At 38.0% G+C, this 19,871-nt stretch overlaps 1 protein-coding gene across 2 annotated transcripts; it reads left to right on the top strand.

Moving 5' to 3' along the window:
• The first annotated feature begins 3,909 nt into the window (after nt 1-3,909).
• On the top strand, nt 3,910-18,468 carry ZNF184 (zinc finger protein 184). 2 transcript variants are annotated; one of them, XM_008581966.1, is made up of 6 exons: nt 3,910-4,055; nt 4,594-4,751; nt 9,110-9,177; nt 11,974-12,100; nt 12,479-12,571; nt 15,959-18,468. In XM_008581966.1, exons 2-6 carry the CDS (start codon nt 4,745-4,747, stop codon nt 17,914-17,916), a joined length of 2,253 nt encoding a protein of 750 aa, XP_008580188.1. In that variant the 5' UTR covers nt 3,910-4,055; nt 4,594-4,744; the 3' UTR covers nt 17,917-18,468. The 2 variants fall into 2 exon arrangements, with proteins under 2 accessions (XP_008580188.1, XP_008580189.1); XM_008581967.1 differs by having other exon boundaries at nt 3,913-4,290; nt 15,959-18,408.
• The last annotated feature ends 1,403 nt before the right edge of the window (nt 18,469-19,871 follow it).

Here is a 19,871-nt window from a genome sequence, read left to right on the forward strand (position 1 = left end):
CATGGTTTTTTTTTTTTTAGCTTAATAGCTCGTTTTACATTGCCTAATAATGTTCTATTGTCTGGATATACCACAGTTTGTTTATCCATTCATATACTGAAGGACATCTTGGTTAATTCTAAGTTTTAGCAATTATGAATAAAGCTGCTATAAACATTTGTCATCAGGTTTTGTGTGGACATAAGTTTTCAACTTCTTTGGATAAATACCAAGGAGCTCAAATGCTGGATCCTATGGTAAGAATATGTTTAGTTTTATAAGAAATTGCCAAACTGTCCTACAAAGTTACTGTACCATTTTGCATTCCCATCAGCAATGAATACGAGTCCCTGTTGCTCCACATTCTTGTCAGCATTTGTTATTGTCAGTGTTCTGAATTTTGGCCATTTTGATAGGTGTGTAGTGGTATCTTATTATTGTTTTAATTTGCACTTCCTTGATGACATAGGATGTAGAGCATCTTTTCATATGCTTATTTGCCATCTGTATATCTTCTTTGGTGAGGTGTCTATTAAGGTCTTTGGCCTGTTTTTTAATTGGTTTGTTTTCTTATTGCTGAGTTGTAGGAGTTCTTTATATATTTTGGATACCAGTTTTTTATCAGATATGTATTTCACAGATATTTTCTTCTAATCTGTGGCTTGTCTTTTCATTCTTTTAAACATTCATTTTTTTTTTTTTTTACCAATGTTCTGTTCATGACAATACAAATATGTATATTCTCTGAGGTGACTGAAGCTTTCTCTACCATGTTCCTCACTTCCATCTGAACCCTCAACAGAATTGTCTTTAATGTCCATGTCTGTACCAACCATCTTTTCAAGACAATCTAGGCTTTTTGAAATTATGTATCTCAAAATTCTTCCAGCCTCTACTCATTACCAAATTCCAAAATCACTTCCACATTTTTAGGTATTTGTTACATAAGCACCTCCCTCCCCAGTACTAAAATCTGTGTTGATTTCCTATGGCCGCCATAACAAATTACTTCAAACAGTTGTATTGGTCAAATGAAGGAATTTGAACAAGTGTTATCTAAAACTTTTTCAATTCTATAATTTATTTCTGAGGCCTTTATTTATGGAAGATAACTTGGCTTATATAAAATTCTTGGGTCACAGACATTTCCTCTCAAATTCTGTAGTTATTATTCCATTATTTCTTAGCTTATAGTGTTGCAAAAAGGAACAAAACACCTTCACTTTTGATCTTTCATAATTATATTTTTGTTTATTTTTTCCTTGGTTGTTTTCAGGACTTTTTGTCCTCCTTTGTTCTTTGCTAGTTTATGTCTAGGTGTCTCTCTTCCTCTCTCCTTCTCTCTGGAACATTATGAAGTGTTTTTTTTTAAAGTACAAATGACAATTGTATTTTGGTTATAAAATTGTGACATCAATGTTTAAGTACAAATGACAATTATATTCTGGTTATAAAATTTTGTTTGGCCTTTAGCACATAATATTTTATAAATTCATTTGAAGACACTCTGTTCAAGTTAGAGAAAATGTAACCCTACTCTAGCACCACAGAGGCCTTTCCAACACTCCCTCTAACATTGCTGAGCACACCCTAAATGTTCTGTTCTCTCCACTGTTGGGATGTGTGGAGTAAATCATGTTTAATGCAAATCTCATGGTTCTTAGCAAGTAATGCTTCTTTTAGATCTCTTCAGTTTCAATTTTAATTACATACTAGGAAATTTTACTTGGTTCATCTAAAATATTTTGCCATTTTTTATAGCCACAATCATTTACAAGAATCAGCATTGCAGCTACTTTTCCACACTGTTAAGTAAATTTGGAACTTAATTGAGAATTCTCTCTTTCTAAGCCATCTGGGGAAATATTTTCTAGTATTTTCTTCCTTCAATTAAAAAAAACCTGAATTCTGATATATGATAATCCCTTATTTTAAGCCCTATTCATTCTTAATTTAAGTGCTCATTGAAGAAATTGAACTATGGCAATATTGTAATAATGGCTATATTTTATTTTTCATTCGGGAGAGACATGGTAGTTTAGTGTTTCTAGTGGTAAAATGTCATTGCCTTAAATTAAATAAAGTTATGTATATGAAAGTATTTTATAAACTATAAAATACTATACAGGGCCGGCCCGTGGCTCACTCGGGAGAGTGCGGTGCTGATAACACCAAGGCCCCGGGTTCGGATCTCATATAGGGATGGCTGGTTCGCTCACTGGCTGAGCGTGGTGCTGACACCACCAAGTCAAGGGTTAAGATCCCCTTACCGGTCATCTTTGAAAAAAAAAAATAATAAAAAATAAATAAATAAAATAAAATACTATACAATTATGAAATGTTTTAATATGCAAGTGTATTTTAAAACTTAAGAGAATTTTCATCTCTTTACTAGGAAGTCTATTTTAGAGATTAAGAGTGAGTGCTTGGGATAAGATTACTAAAATTGAAGTCCCACCTTCCCTATGTACAGGCCATGTGACCTTGAGCACCTTACTCAACCTATCTGTTCCTCAGTTTCCTTTGTTGTAAAGTAGGAATAATAACAGAGAAGGAACTTTATTAGATTATTTAAAAAATTAAATAAGTTAATAGATGTAAAGCACTTAGAACACTGCCTGATACATAGAAAGTGTTAAATGACAGCTAGTTTCATCTCGTCTCTCTTTTGTGATAGCCAGTTACCCAAATGTTGGCTTTCTATCCTCTGTCCTTGATATTTATCCTTTTCTCTTACTCATCTTTTTCTTTTGAATCAGGGAGAAGCTTTAAAAAACTATCCTATACATAAATGATTCACTTCCACAGCATCAGTTCAGCTCTCCTCCAGTATGACTTTATGTTGGTATTTTAAATGTTTGCTATATGTTTTTATCCCTTTTCATCGTGTCTTTTTATTACAGCTCTCACAGCATTCTTTCCTGTTCCATTCATGTCATGTCTTCTTGTACTCTATTGAAAATACTAAATTGTTTCTTGAAATTCTTTTCCAGTTCCTGCAGTAGTTCTTTTCTGAAGTCAGTTCATAGAGACTTCTGAATATTGTTCCCTTTCCCTTGACTGTAACTTTTTCACATATTCAGTGTAAGGATTTCCAGGTTTAGTGTTTTGTCAACCAACTGGCTGGGAGACTTGACCTTAGCCCCTCTACCAAAATGCTGGGGACGCACGGAAGCACAGTAAAGTGCGTGGGCCACACCTCTTTACAAGTATAAAAACCTACCAACTTGCTGGATTCTTTTCTGCCAAGGTCATACCGACAGGCTGGCCGTGGGCTCCACTAGCTGATATGTGCTGGCTGACGTAGGCATGTACAATGCGCTACTAAGGGCTAGAACACACTAACACCACCTCCAGGTTTCCCTCAGCATTTTTTCTTTTTTTGGGGGGGAGGGGGTGGATCCGAACCCTAGAGGGTGTTATCAGCACCACGCTCTCCTCAGTTAACCGACAGACCCACCTTTAGCATTTTTTAAAATGTGAGTCGCGACCCATTGGAGAGTCATGAAAACAATTTTAATGGATAACGACCAGTATTTTTAAAAGGACAAAGGAATAGAACACAAAATAGAGTATAGGACAGATAATAAAGGTAAGTATTGCATAGAGAATCAACTGTGTTTTAAAATTACATGTGTATAAATGTGTATTTCTCACAGTCAGTAAATGTGTATTTCTCGCAATCAGACAAGTCTGCTAGTCAACGCTCTAACGCACACCATACCCGAAAGAGTCGAGGGCAAAAGACTGGCAGGAAGAACGGCCGCCCCCGCTCCGTGTGAACACACTCGTTGGCTGAAGCCTCTGGTACGTGTAGTTCAGAAACATCGTCGTGGAGCCTTCTGGGAGTCGTAGTCCGTGTGCGCGCCGGTTGTCGTCTAACGCAGCTGGGGGCGGGGCGGGACTCTCTCTGCGCGACCGGAAGTGACCGTTGAAGGGGGCTGTAGGCGTGAAAAGACGTTGGCGGTCGGACAGACCTGCCTTTCTGGCTCCCTGTGGTAGGTCTGGTGACAGTCTCTGCACTTCCGGACCCGGGATCGGAAAGTGAAGATCGCTTCAGGGGAAGGGGAGGCCAGGTATCACCATGGCAACTGCCAGCGTGACGTCACCCTTCTGGCTTTGCGTGTAACGGCCTCTGCGGGAGGAAGCTGGGGAGTCCTAGGAGGGGGCGCACCTCGCCTCCTTCGTGCGGGAGCGCTCCCGCCCTGATCACTTGGAGGGCTTTGTTCTTTTGTTCCGGCCTAAGGGGAAGTCGGGTACCGGGCCCCACCCTGCTCCTCCACCTTTCAGCTTTAACAAGCTCCGCAACAAGTGTGTATCTGAGGCCGCGAAGGTCTGAGCAGGGGTTATGAGCCGCGAGTGTGCACGGAGAGAACGGGCCGTGTCTGTGTGCGCCCCTGGCCAGAGCCTAGGGTGGGCACCAAGGGGGTTTGGGATTTGAGGCTGAACCTGCGTACTAATCTCCACTCTGGTTTTGTTCATCGGGAGGGCCATGTGCTTCTCTAGTGCTCTCTTGAGGCCCTTCTCTTCTTGTGCAGGACCTCTTGTCACTCTGCATGACTCTGAGGTGTGATTGTGTGACATATGCTGCTGACTCCTTCCTGTGTCTTTTAGGGCAGACAACCTCAGCGTGTGTGTAAGGGTTCAGACTCCTTGCAAGGGGAGCTGGGCATCTGAGTACCAGACCGAGGTGCCACCAGCTGGAGGGACACTGCCTGAGGAACCCTGGTGCCCAAGGTCCAGAGGAACAGGATGAGCTCCTAAGATGGAAGGTAGTCGGGACAACTCGGGGGAGAGCAGGGTGATGGGAGCTAGAGAACAGTCTGGAGGATCAAATACTTGAGGACAGCCGGGAAGGAGGGAACAGTATATTTACAGACCAGAAACCGAATTACATTGTAAGAGACTCTTATTTACCTTATAGGGAGAGACTTGGGGGAAGAGTTAATTTTTCCTGGCTTCCGGATTTGGGAATGAAAGGGGCAATGATTCAGAATATCTGTGATCCCCATATGTCTTCTTTTTAATAAATATTAAAACGGTAATCTTGTAATCAGAAAAAATCTTGGTAATCATCACTTCAATGCAAGAATCAGTTTTGAAATATCCTTGGCAGATAGCTGTCTATCAAGCCTATGCCAGAACAAGTTTGGCCTTAAACTCGTCATTTTGGGTACAGACTATTCCCTCGTTGGCTCTTCTTTTATGGTTCCTTAATGTTCGACAGAAGTGCCTGTCCTTATAACTTCTGTGTTAATCTTAGTTCTTAGTCACTAAAAGCAAAAGAGAGTGTCTGCTCTTTTATTCACATTGCTGCCATTTAGATGTCAACTAAGCTGTTACAACTTCCCACAAAGTCCATTCTAAACAATATAACCTCAGTTCCTTTGATAGGTCAGTGTGATATATCTAGACCCCTTCTCTGAAAACTCTCCTGCTTGTCAGCATTGTTCTTAAAATGCAGTGCGTAATACTAAATCTAGTTCTTTAGATGTGATTTGAAAAATACCTGAAAGTATGATATAGTACTTCTTTTGATTTGGATTTTACTTTTGCTATTTGACATTAGATTGTATTTGCTTTCAAAAAAATCAGCGATATTATGTATATTGTAACCCTGGATCCTTTTCTGCATAAATTGCAATGAATTAAGATTTATGCCGTCTTGTGTAATGGAATTGTTATTATCCTATTAAGAATTAATTGTCCTTATCCTATTAAATCAGAACTTCACAGTTAAGATTGTTCAGTTTTTTGGCTTGACAGAATAATTATGAATCTTATTTATTCAGTGTTTTATTTGTCCTTTCCAACTTTGTCACTAGCATATTTGATGAGTATTCCTTCTATTTCTTCCTACATGTCATTGTACAGGTCAGGGTAAGGACAAAGCCTTGTGACATGTCACTATAGACTTCCCTCTGTTTCATCATTGTCTTTACATTCTTTAGGTATGGCTATGTAATCAGGTTGGTTTAACCTAACTACTATCATGCAGTCCTTTTTCTTGCATTTGTTAAAAATGATATCATTAAAAGTCTTAATATTATTCATATTGTTCATGTAGGTTTGAGCTATACCTTATATTTGTCCTCAATTTTTCTCCCCTTATATCTTTTTATAATGTTCTTTTAAATTCTAAGTTTCTCAGAATTAAATTGGCCAAAATGGTTTCATTAAAAGTCTTTGTTTTTCTTTGAGATTTTTCACAATTGTATGGTTAGGATTACCTTTCCTGAGCCTCTGTCCCTTGTAATTGTGATAGTATTTGTAACACTTACTGAGCATTTACTATGTGCCAGGCACAGTTAGTTTCTGTAACTGTTGCTATTGTTGGTTCCTATTACTTGGAATCAAAAGCATCCTACCTGATACATTTCTCTTCTGTTTTCCTAAAGTATTCGGTACCTATCTGTCCATGAACAACATTTCCTTTCACTGTTAAAAGCTCCAAGATAACGTCTTCATTTTTTCCTCAAGATTTCTGTTACAAAACAATTTTTCCTTACTGGTCAAAATTAAGTTGAGGATAATAGTTCCCTTTACCGTTTCCTCTACTTTCTGAGGCATGACAGTATTAAGATAAATCAGGAATTTCTTGATTAACACATTGTTTTACAAAATGAAACTTCCATACCTATCCAGTTGAAATCACCTAGCTTTCCTCCATATTATCCATCACCCCAACTTGTCTAAGCTGTTTGTGTCATGCTGCTGTCAGCATGGTGCTGCTTCTGTTTTTTCTCTCCTTTTTGATTTATCTATAGTTTCTATCAGGTTTCACACTCAGGATTATTGCCTTGCATACAGTTAGTCCATTTGTTTCTATCAGATCATTTCGAGTAAATTTTACCCGGCCCTGTTCTAACCAAGGCTTGAAACCTACACTAGGCCAGTGGGATCTCTCTGCAATTTGAATCTTTGGATCAAAATCAGATGGCACTGACCCACCCTGATGATGGTATCCCAAAGAAACAGTCCTGGCACCTTAGTGGTGCAACCTGGATCCCCTGAAATGACTTGGGTCCTGTCCATTTGACTGTTTTGCTTTTCTTTTTATTCTTCACATTCCCCAATGTCCTTATATTTAATCCTTTCTTAGTTTTTTTGGGTTTCTTAAAACATCATATAGTTTGTGGGTCTTATTCCAGTTATGACTTCCATCCCAGCATGCCTTGGTAATACCTAAAAGATTGTGTTTCTCTTTCCTTGTTCAGGTATAAATGCAGTTGGCTTATTGCCGCATCTCATACCTTTGTATTTGTGATATAAATGTCTTTCTCGACCCTTACCTGTTTCATTTTGTTTTTTTCTTGGTTTGCATCAAACATCTTTTACAGCATTGTTATTCTTTCTATTTCATATTTTATGTCTCTAATTCACATTTTGTGTCTAAAGACATCCTCTCCTGCTAATCTTTCTGCATACATTAAACTTCAAAGGGGAGAAAATTTTTTTTACCTACGTCTTTGTGGAGACAGTTATATCTAGTTTGGTTTTCCCCACCATTATCTTTTCCTCAAGAGAATTTTGAAAGGTGTTTTTCAGACATTTGTCCCCGTGATTTTATTTATTTATTTATTTATTGGCAGCAGGCTGGTACAGGGATCGAACCCTGGACCTTGGTGTTATCAGCACCATAGTCTAACCAACTGAGCTAACTGGCCAGCCCTGTCTCTACTATTTTAAATATGAGGAAATTGAAGCCTAGAGAAGACAAGGGACTTGCATAATTATACATAATCAGTTACCAGAGGAGTTGTTATGAAAATCGGGGTTTGCTGTCAACCAGTACTCTGAATAGACCTCCCCAGGTGCAACGTTTGTTTTCATTTTGTTTATGGAGGTATGTTACATAAAGTGTACAAATATTAAGTATACCAAACACATCTTGATGAATTTTTATATATGTAGATGCTAATGTAATCAACACCCATGCCAAGATATAGAATGTTCCTAATGCCCCAGAAGTCTGTTTTTTCCCTCTGCCCAGTCAGTAGTCCCTCTAGAGGTGACCATTATTCTAACTTCCATCACCATATATCAGTTGGGCCTGTTTTTGAACTTAATATAAATGTAGTCATATAGTACGTATTCTTCTGTGTTTGTGTTATTTTGCTCAAGGTTACATTTATGAGATGTATTCAGGTTGTTAGTTATATTAGAAGCTCTTATATATTTTAGAATAATGTTCCATTTTATGAATATACTGCAGTTTATTTATATATTCTTTTGTTGAAAGACATTTGGTTTGTTTCCGGATTGGGGATATTATGAATAAACCTGCTATGAACATTGTTATAAGAATTTATGGGTATATGTGCACAAGAGTGGAATTGCTGGGTCATAGGGTAGACATATGCTTAGCTTTGGTATACACTGCCAGTTTTCACAAGTGGTTGACAAATTTACACCCCCACAACAATGTACAAAAGTTCCAATTGTTCTGTATTCTTGCTAGAAATTAGCATTGACCATGTTTGTTTAATTTTAGACATTCTCTTGGAGGGTACTCTAAGTAGCATATGTTATTGTGATATTTAATTTGCATTAATAGGAAGGTTTTCAAAAGGCCTATGAAGACTTTTGGAAAGTACTCTGATTATTTCATCATATTTTATATGTAGCAGAGAAAAGGCAGCAGAAATACAAGTATTTTACCTCACTTAATGAGGAACATAGATTGAGTTGTATGATCTGTATGATTAATTATCTAGAAACAGAATTAAATCGTTTTTTTTTTTTTTTAAAGATGACCAGTAAGGGAATCTTAACCCTTGACTTGGTGCTGTCAGCACCACAACTCTCCAAAATGAGCTAACCGGCCATCTCTATATAGGGACCCAAACCTGAGGCCTTGGTCTTATCAGCACCACACTCTCCTAAGTGAGCCACAGGCTGGCCCTAGAATTAAATCTTAAAGCAGTGCTCTACCTGCTGAGCCTACCAAGGAGAGTACCGGGGCCCTAGTTAGCAGTTATTTTGTATCTTTTCTTTTTTCGGATTCTGAAATGTAAAGGAAATTGCACAGTTTCTGTTATTTTTAAATAGAAAAGAAAGTGGACTTTATGGATTGCTGGGAGCAGCTAAGTTGGACAGAATTTATTATGGCTTCTTCTTCCTCCCCTAGAGCCATCCTCTCCAGACTCTGCCCTTCTCCAACTGGGACATACTCTCATCCCATCAGCCAGTTTTCAGGTAAGTTGGGATTTCCTGAAATGCCTTTTCAGTTTAAGAGCGGTATTGTGTATCATTTTGCTGTCAGGTATATTCTTCCAAAAACCAATATTGGCAGTTCATTGTGGGCACTCATCTGCCCAGTGATCTCTTTTCTAGCTCTACCTCTCCAGCTTTAAACTAATACATTCACCACTTACCTCTTACTTAGATGTAGTGTCTTGCCATGTTTTAGGAATGGGTGAGCAAAAGAACTACTTTATGTTAAGTAAACCAAAATGAGTTCTAAAAAACAAAACAGATAAATAGAAGAAAGGTGAAATGAGTACTGTGGAAATCAGAATGGAAAAATGTATGTGGTCTGGAGGGATTAGGAGAGTTTCATGGAGGATGTGGCATTTGTGCTATCTCTCAAAGGATGGGTAACATTTGGATATTTAGATAAGTAAGGAGAGGGGGATGTTAGGTATGGAGAAGATTATAAGCAGAGGTTGACAAGTAAAAATTAGGTGTTACACAGGATTCAAAAAAAATTGGAGGAAATATTTTGGCAAGTGGTAAAAAAATGGTTGGATAAAATCAAAATATGAAAAGTCTTGAATGGATGAGAAGTTGAAGGCTTTATTCTGTAGGCCACTTTTGAACCATTAATGGTTTTTAATGGAGGAAAAGTGATCTGGTAATGTTTTAGGAAAAACCAGTAACTGAGAATTTGCACAAAAAGGTAACAATTGCTCTACCAGCCATAATCAACCTCAAGACCTCCTTTAATCAGGCTCTTTCTTCTTCTTAGACTTCCTACCTGCTTATTTCCTTTCCCACAACTTAATCTTACCACAGATGTGGTCCCAGTTCTTCCTACTTCCAGCTCAAGTACTTTTGGTATCACTTTATTTTTTATTGAGTTGTGAGGGTACTTCAAAAAGTAGTGGAAAAATAGAATTGAAAGGTAATACAGATCTTTCCATGAACTTTTTATTTTGTTTAGTTTTGGTTTCTTTTTTTGGCAGCTGGCTGGTACAGGGATTGAATCCTGGTCCCTGGTGTTATCAGCACCATGCTCTAACTAACCAACTAAGCTAACTGACCAGCCTCCATGAACTTTTTGAAGTACCCTCATATATTGTGACAATAAACTGCACATATTTAAATTGTATGATTTGGTAAGTTTTGGCATATCTATATACTTACTTAATCCTCACCACAACCGAGATAGCGAACATATCCGTAGTCAGAGAACATACTTTGTTCTTATTAGCCATCACTCTGTTATTTTAGTTGCTGTGCGGTACACATACTTAATTTATCACCACTTACCTTCAAGTGATATACCACTTCATGAATAGTATAAAAACCTTACAATAGGGTATTTCCATTTCTCCCCTCCCAGTTTTATGCTGTTTCATATATTTGATTTATTTTGTTGTAAATCCCACAATACTTTGTGTTATATTTTTTTAATATAACTCCTGTCATTTTAATCTTTGTTCTCTTATATTTGTTTCTTTTCCTCTGGCTGCATGTAAGATTTTCTTTATCACTGAGTTTGAGTTATTTGATTACAATGTACCTCAGTGAATTTTTCTTTTTGTCTATTGTGCTTGCAATTTATTGAGTTTCTTGGATCTGTGAGTTTATTTTCTAAACTTGATGAAAAATTATAATCAGCTATTATTTCTTCAAGTATTTTTTCTGCTCTGCTCCCCTTCTTTCTTCCAGAGGCTCCAACTACACATATATTGGGCCACTCAGAGTTGTCCCATAGCTCTCTCTCTGATGCTCTCTCTTAATCTTAAAATTATTTTTCTCTATCTGTTTCATTTTGGATAGTTTCTGTTCCTATGTCTTTGAAGTTACTAATCTTCTCTTCAGTTCCTAATCTGCTGTTGATAGTATGTAGTGTATTTTTCATCTCATTTTCAGCTCTACAAGTTCCATTGGGTCTTTTTTTTTAATGTCTTCCATATCTCTGCCTAACTTCTTGAACATATAGAATACAGTCATAATAACTTTTAATGTTCTTTTCTGTGAATTCTAGTATTTGTGTCAGTACTAGGTTAGTGTCAATCAATTGATTTTTCTCCTCATTATTGGTTGTATTTTCTTGCTTCACTGCATGCCTGATAATCTTTGATTGGATGACACACATTGAATTTTACCTTATGCAATGAATCTACATATTCTATATTTCTATAAAATATTCCTGAGGCCATTTAAGATTTATTAGGTAGGCCTCAGAATAGCATTTAGTCTAAGTCCATTTATTCCCCACTACTGAAGCAGGATCATTCTAAGTATTCTACCCAATGCCTCATGAATTACAAAGTTTTCCAGTTTGGCTGATGGGAACAGACTGTATTTCCAGCCTTTTTTATGAGCTGGTACTGATCCCTTGAGTCCTTTTGGATGATTTTTCCCCTGGCCTCACGTAGGCTCATCATACCCATGCACTGATTGGTACTTAAGAGGGAACCTCTGCATAGTATATTCTGTAGTAGGGCAAATCTCCCCACTCCTCCATTCTTTCAAAAAAATCTTTGGCTATTGCACATTGCAGGTAGTAAAAATATTATTGATGATAGTAGTTGTGCTACTAATATGTGATATGTCTTATAACACACAGATAATGTGATGAAGAACAACAACAGTGGCCGATATTTACTGAGCACTTACATGCCGATGTTCATTTAACAAAGGAGAAAATGTCAGGATCATTTTTCAAATAGCCTATAGCCTGCCTTCTGTCAGTATTGCTAACTTTACCTGTTTCCTTGGTAAGTGCTCTATGGCTAAGCAGAAATATGTTTGGTATTTTAGGAATCAGTGACCTTCAAGGATGTGATAGTAGACTTTACCCAGGAAGAATGGAGACAGCTGGATCCTGTACAGAGAGATTTGTTCAGGGATGTGACATTAGAAAATTATACACATCTGGTCTCTATAGGTAAGGATGACTTCACTGAGTTAATATCAGGGGGTGCGGATGAGAAGGGTTTTCTCTTATGCTTAGGTGAGTTTTGCCTTTAAGTTTAGGAACCAACAATTTCTAAATTTTGAAAGTTTCCAAAAAGGTTTCTACTCTCCTAGCAAGCAGAGGGATAAACTAATAATTTTCCTGAATCCAGATCAGTTTTCAAATTATATCCTCACCATGTCTGGGAATTTGTAACACCGAAGTTTGATACATGATATACTACCCACTCCTATCAGATTTGTCCCACATATTCTTTCCTCTAGAAACAAAGTGGTGAGATTGAATTCTGATATGGTACTTTTTACCTTACTGCAGACAGATTCCTTTTCATTTTTTCTCCATGAGCAGGACTCCAAGTTTCTAAACCTGATGTGATTTCCCAGTTAGAGCAAGGAACAGAGCCATGGATGGAGCCAGCCATTCCAGCAAGTACCTTTGGAGGTAAGTAATGGATAGCAGCAGATGAGCATCACTAACTCTAACTGCCAGCCTGGAAAGACGATTTTATGTCTGGAGTGTAGATGCACGCGTCTCTTTTTAAACTATCTCCTGTGGAGAAATGGGAAACTGTCTGTTCTAGACTCTCTTCTGCTTTGTCATGTCACTTACTGTCTCAGTATATATTTTATTTTTATACTCCTTTTAAAGAAGGTTTCCTTCCTGCCCTTTTCTTAAGCCGATTTCTAGACCTGGACTTAGGATTCCATCTCTTCCCACTTCCTTTGAGACCCTGATCTCATAATTATCACTTCACTTTTCAGCCCTTACACATTTCTATTTTGGATCTATAGGCTCCATCTAAGGTACCTTCAAACAGAAATAGATAACACATATTTACAAATACGTTTCCTCAACATTATTTATCTTTCTGGCCACCATCTAGTCTCTCTTTTCCATCCCAACCAAATTCAACAAACGTGAGCCTCATACCTGCAGCCTTTATTTCTCTCCCTCTCTTTTTTTTTTTTGGCAGTTGGCTGGTTCAGAAATCAAACCTCAGACCTTGGTGGTGTCCTTACCATGCTCTAACCACCTGAGCTAACCAGCCAGTCCAGCCTTTATTTCTTTATCACCTGTTTCTTTGTTAATCTCATTTATTGCTTCTGATTCTATCACTTTATCATAGTGTCTTTGAAGTATGAATAACTTTCTTCTAAATTATTCGTTTCTAAACTGCACAAAGTAACCTCTTCAGGGATCTGACCCTTGAAAAATTATGAATGTAGTCACTGTAGGTGAGGAGTTCAACTCCAGAGTTAATGTGGTTAGAGGCGAAGGTTCTTTTTTATGGTGAAAAAAATTATGTGCTGTATTCAAATTTGGGAAATGCTGGATTAGTTAAAATTTTTGCAAGTTTCTTACTGGAGTACTACTCAGATTATTTTAATAGGCAGTTAAGCATTATGCATTTCCAACTTATTTTTATTATTATTATGAGTTACATAGAATGTAACATTTCTTCTCCTCTTCCTCTCTCCCCCTGACTTCTCTCTCTCTCTCTTTAATCACAAATCTTTTTTTTGATATATCACATCTTTGAAATATTTCTCCTAGACAATGGTTTCATGGAATATAATTTAGAAAACTTGTACATTTTTTAAACAAGAACTTTATTAACATTTGGGAAAAGCAAGTCGTCAAGTTTTACTACAAATTAAAATGAAGTTTTAAAATATCCCAACTTGACCAAACAGAAAACAATTTTAAAACATTTACATGTATATTGAAAAAACACAGGCTTTTCAAAACACACTTAGTCATTCCTAAAAAGAGATTTCTTTAGGTAAAAATAATAAAACGTCCCACTTTGCATAGATAATATAGATAGTTCCAGTTTCCTGGTGAGTAGACGAAAGGCCAGTACTTGAGGTATTTAGTTCTAGTCTTTTATTTTTTATTGCTGGAATTTGACCTGCTGACGGTAGTCTTGATAAATCAGCCCTGAGTACTGCCTTCTTCAGCATTTGGAACAGATTTATTCTCAGCAGGTGAGTTGGCTGCTTTTGTCTCTGTAAAAATGATTTACAGTTTTGTAGATATCTCCACAGGTAATTGAAGTTGTGGCAGTGCCTACGTTGAGGTGGCCACTGGCCCTGGGTCTGGTCTCCATCATTTTCCTCATCTTCTGTATTGCCATCTTCTCTAGGCTGTCTTGGTGACCTGGCCTCTGCAGAATTGTGATTTATAGCCCTGACTTATATCTGTCTCACTCGTCGTCTTGTTTTCTTGCAGCCTGGTTGTCAGCACCCTCTATTATTGGTTAATGCCCTTAGACTTTGTGTGTAGTAAAGTGGAATTGCTTTCTACATTAGGGATGATGTTTTTCAGTCTGGACTTCTGGAACTTTCTGCAATCCTTTGTTCTTTGGCCCACTCCTGATATTCTGGTAATTCTGTTGGTTATAGAGTGGAAGACATGACATCGTGGATAACTTTGATCATGGTCTGCTTCACATTGCCTTCAGCTGAAACTCTAACCAGGGTTAGAGATCAGCCACCTTCATTCCCTTTTCCCTTTAACAGCGTCAGACTCCAGGGTTTCCATATCCTTTACTGTGAAGTACTTCCAGAAGGTATTCTTCATGGCCATCTGCTGTACAGACATATCTTCCTTGGTGTCATTCCTGATAATGAAAACACATTAATTTTTTAAACAATTGGCCAATCCCAAAGCCTGTGTTGCATGGATCTTGTTCCTGCTAGAGAAATTCTGCTGCTATAATGCTGCCTATACTGATAATATGCTATGTCAGGTGTGGAAGGGATGGTAGGCAGCTCCGGGGTCTGCCTCACTGCTCATGCTTACAGTGATAGTGGTAGTGATAGTGACTGGATTGGCAGCATATGAAGGATTCAGGGTTCTCTGGGGTCAACTGTACCTTCCTGTTACCTTTGGAACTGAAGAAATGCTGTTTTAAACACAGCCTTTGTTATTTACAGAATCTGCCAGCATTGACTACCCTGCTTTTAGCTGTCATTTCTCTTGTCTTGGGCAAAAGTACTTCTGATTATGTACTTTCCTGTCTTTTTGTTTCTTGTGTTGTTTTGTGAGTTTGCTGATGAACTGCTTTCTTTCATTAGTGTATATTTTTTATTCCCATTACCCTGAACACCCTTAAGGATCTTCCCCCTACCTGTGCTCTTTTCTGACATACATTCGTATGATTTCAGCTATTCCTTTCTTTCCTCTTTTGAGCTGCTCTTTTCTATCCTACATTTGAACGTCCTTGTGATTCTGCTATTTTTGGCATCTCCCACTCCCACAAGCACTACTGTAGTCCAGCCCTTCATGTCTTTTCCCAGTTCTCAAAATGACTAGAAATCATCCCACACTCAAATTATTTCCTCTACTTTTACAACTCTCCCATTTCTAATAATATTACAACTTCAGTGTTCTAGGCTAAAAACCATAGGTTCTTAGCCAAGTCTTTCCTGTCTGTCCTGTCTTTGTAGTTCTCTGATTTTTGTTTTGTTGTTCATTAGCAAGGAATCCCAGTTCAGAATGACTTTTCAGATTCAGTCCATCTCTGTCTACTCTTAGCCATTGTATGGTCACCTTTTTAATAAACTTATCACCTTAAATGGAGTTCCCTTACTGGTTCTTAGAGATTATCTATGAAATTGGATTAGACATTCTCTTGCCACTTTCATATTTTATTTGTTGTTCTCCTTAGCTGCTTCCAACTCATTCCTTAAATAATAGGGTTATATATTTGAAAACCCTCAGAATTACCTGAGTGCTTTATTTTTTGTTTTATTAGATTACACCCCCAACAGCAGTTTTCTTTTGCTCTATTCAGAGAGTACTGGTATTTTCTCTTACTTTCAGAGTGGGAGACGAGACCTGAAAATAGTGTGTCAGCCCCAGAACTAGACATTTCTGGAAGAGAGCCATCTTCAGAGGCCATAGTGGAAAAACACAAAAGGGATGGTCCTTGGATTTCTAACTTAGAAACTTGGGAATCTGAAGGCAGTCTAGAGAGGCAGCAGGCAAGCCAGCAGACACTGCCAAGGAAAACAAAAATAACTGAAAAGACAATATCCACTTGGGAAAGAGGCCCTGCAAATAATGAATTTGGGAAAAGCATTAATGTGAGTTCAAGCCTTGTTACACAAAAAGATATATTTCCGGAAGAAACCTCTACTAAAACAAGCGTCAAACAAAATTCAAACCCAGTTAAAAAAGAGAAATCATGTAAGTGCAATGAATGTGGGAAAGCTTTTAGTTATTGTTCAGCTCTTATTCGCCATCAGAGAACACATACTGGAGAAAAACCCTACAAATGTAATGAATGTGAAAAAGCCTTCAGTAGGAGCGAAAACCTTATAAACCATCAAAGAATTCATACCGGAGATAAACCATATAAATGTGATCAGTGTGGAAAAGGCTTCATTGAGGGTCCATCTCTTACTCAACATCAAAGGATTCACACTGGAGAAAAACCCTATAAATGTGATGAATGTGGGAAAGCCTTCAGTCAGAGGACCCATCTTGTTCAGCATCAAAGAATTCATACTGGTGAGAAGCCATATACCTGTAATGACTGTGGAAAAGCCTTTAGCCAGAGAGGCCACTTTATGGAACATCAAAAAATTCATACAGGAGAAAAACCATTTAAATGTGAGCAATGTGATAAAACCTTCACCAGGAGCACACACCTTACTCAGCATCAAAAAATCCACACTGGGGAGAAAACCTATAAATGTAATGAATGTGGGAAGGCCTTCAATGGGCCCTCCACATTTATCCGTCATCATATGATTCATACTGGTGAGAAACCATATGAATGCAATGAATGTGGGAAAGCCTTCAGCCAGCACTCAAACCTCACTCAACATCAAAAAACTCATACTGGGGAGAAACCCTATGATTGTGCAGAATGTGGAAAATCTTTTAGTTACTGGTCATCCCTTGCTCAACATCTGAAAATTCATACTGGGGAAAAACCTTATAAATGCAATGAATGTGGAAAGGCCTTCAGTTACTGCTCCTCCCTTACTCAGCATCGGAGAATTCACACCAGAGAAAAGCCCTTTGAATGCAGTGAATGTGGAAAGGCTTTTAGTTACCTCTCAAACCTTAATCAACATCAGAAAACTCATACCCAAGAGAAGGCCTATGAGTGTAAGGAATGTGGGAAAGCCTTTATTCGGAGTTCATCTCTTGCTAAGCATGAAAGAATTCATACTGGAGAGAAACCCTATCAGTGTCATGAATGTGGGAAAACCTTCAGCTATGGCTCATCCCTTATTCAGCATAGGAAAATCCATACTGGAGAAAGACCTTACAAGTGTAATGAATGTGGGAGAGCATTCAACCAGAACATACACCTTACACAACATAAAAGAATTCATACAGGAGCAAAGCCTTATGAGTGTGCCGAGTGTGGCAAAGCCTTTCGACATTGTTCATCTCTTGCTCAACATCAAAAAACTCACACGGAAGAAAAACCCTACCAGTGTAATAAATGTGAAAAAACCTTTAGCCAGAGCTCCCATCTGACTCAGCATCAACGAATTCACACTGGAGAGAAGCCCTATAAGTGCAATGAATGTGACAAAGCCTTTAGCCGGAGCACTCATCTTACTGAACATCAGAATACTCATACTGGAGAGAAACCTTACAACTGTAATGAGTGCAGGAAGACTTTCAGCCAGAACACTTATCTCATTCAGCATCAGAGAATTCATTCAGGAGAGAAGCCTTTTGGATGCAATGATTGTGGAAAAGCCTTCAGATACCGTTCTGCTCTCAACAAACATCAGAGATTACACCCTGGCATCTGACTATTCTAGGAACATCATAAATGTAGGGGATACATTTACTTTAGTTTATCCTTTTTTAAGTACTGAAGAATCAGAGTGGCTTGAGAAACTGCTTAAAATATTTTAACTTTTCACAGTACTATGGAATGGAAAGTACATTGGTTTCAACTAATCTAATTACATTATTAAGTAACTTTGTGACATTGGAAAACAACTATTTTAAGCTTTAGTTTCCTCTGTGAAGGGAGGGATTTGGAATAGATGATTTAAAAGTTAGTTTGGAATTTTATAATCAGTTTTGTATATTCACAGCATATTCTTAAATAGGTACTGTACATCAGCATTTTGTTGTGTTACATCTAGAGTGTGTATGATTATGCATGTTTTGCCAATAGATGAGATTTGTGCTTCAGTAACTTGACTGGGGAGCTATTATGCTCCTGTTCTAACATACTTAAGTTGTTTAGGAAATTGCTTCCCAATAAAAAGAATTATAAAACCCCTTCAAATTAATAATTCAGTTGCATATTATAGCCTTACTCAGTACAAGTATTAAAACTTCCTATTCCTCTTCTAGTATGTTTCTGACATTCTAAGAGTTTATTACAACTACAGAGGTCCACTTCTACAGCTTAAACCAGTGTATTTAACCATAGTTGTATATTGGAGTCACTTGGTGTCCTAGTTTGGGCTGCTATAACAAATTATAGACTAGGTGGCTTAAACAGCAGATATTTCTCATAGTTCTAGAGGCTGGGAAGTCCAAGATCAAGATTCCAGCAGATCTGGTGTCTGCTGAGGTCACTTCTTGTTTGTAGACAGCTGTCTTCTCTTTGTATCCTTACATGGTGGAGAGCAGAGACAGAGAAAGCAAGCTCTCTCATGTCTTTTTTTTTTTTTTTTTTCGTGCAGCTGGCTGGCATGGGGATCCAAACCTTTGACCTTGGTCTCATGTTTTTTTGTAAGGGCACCAATCCCATTCATAAGAGTTCCACCCTCATGACCTAATCACTACCCTAAAGCCCCACCTCTTAATTCCATTTTATTGGAGATTAGGCTTTCAACATGAATTTGGGGAGGACACACTCAGTCCATAACACCCAGGGAACTCTACAAAATTTTATTGTCAAGGTCCCACCTTCAGAGACTAATTCAATTGGCCTAGGGGATGGGACTAGGCTTCAGTATTTTTTTTTTAACTCCTAATGTGTACCCTGGAAAGAACAGTTGTCTTAGATTTCAGTATCCCTCCTTTAGTTAATAGCTTCTTGTGGCTGCTCCTAGAAGCCTCACAGACTAGCTATTGTTTTGCCAAAAGTTTTTACTTTCCTTTAGGTTCAAAGGATTCATTGGTAAAAGAAACTACTCGTCACACTGATAAGCCAGTTTATGATATTTATTAAGATATAGCAATAAGCAAGTAAGGAAAGCAAGGTTATGCAGGCATATTAAATAAAGAAGAAAAAGAATTAGTGTTTACAACACTAAATTGGGGAAACACCTACCTCCAGATCCAAGCAGTGCTGGGAAGTCCCATGAACAGCAATCTGGAGTCCCAATTGGAATCGTCCTGGGCAATGTGTCCACTCCATGGGTAATACTTCAGAGAACAGTTTGAGGAAATCCTGCTTATATCACCTAGCTGCAGACTGATAACATTAGTCTGCATGCAAACATGCAGCTGTGGTAATTTTATTAATGCTTGGATCTTTTCTCATAAGTCTTCGGGATGTTCTTTGGCCCTGGGAATTGGCCAGGTTCCCAAGATCCAAGAAGCTCCAGGACTTAACTTTCCTTATCTGACAGTTACTAAGCACCTATTACATGGGCCTGCACACAGTTTCTGAGAGTCTGACACACACCCTATGCAGGGTCATTATTTGGTCAGAGGCCTAGCAATGCCTCTGAAGCCTGAACAAGACTATAAGCCTTAATATTCCCAACAGCTGTTCAGTGCACATAATGTAATTTTGACT

The sequence above is a fragment of the Galeopterus variegatus genome, unplaced genomic scaffold (genome assembly GCF_000696425.1).
Source record: "Galeopterus variegatus unplaced genomic scaffold, G_variegatus-3.0.2 Scaffold2496, whole genome shotgun sequence".
Classification (NCBI taxonomy): Eukaryota; Metazoa; Chordata; class Mammalia; order Dermoptera; family Cynocephalidae; genus Galeopterus; species Galeopterus variegatus.

Excerpts from the sequence above, each read along its gene's own strand:
- ZNF184 (XM_008581966.1), top strand. Across the intron at positions 12,101-12,478 it reads TACACATCTGGTCTCTATAG|GACTCCAAGTTTCTAAACCT; the intron begins GTAAGGATGACT and ends CTCCATGAGCAG. Across the intron at positions 12,572-15,958 it reads TCCAGCAAGTACCTTTGGAG|AGTGGGAGACGAGACCTGAA; the intron begins GTAAGTAATGGA and ends TCTTACTTTCAG.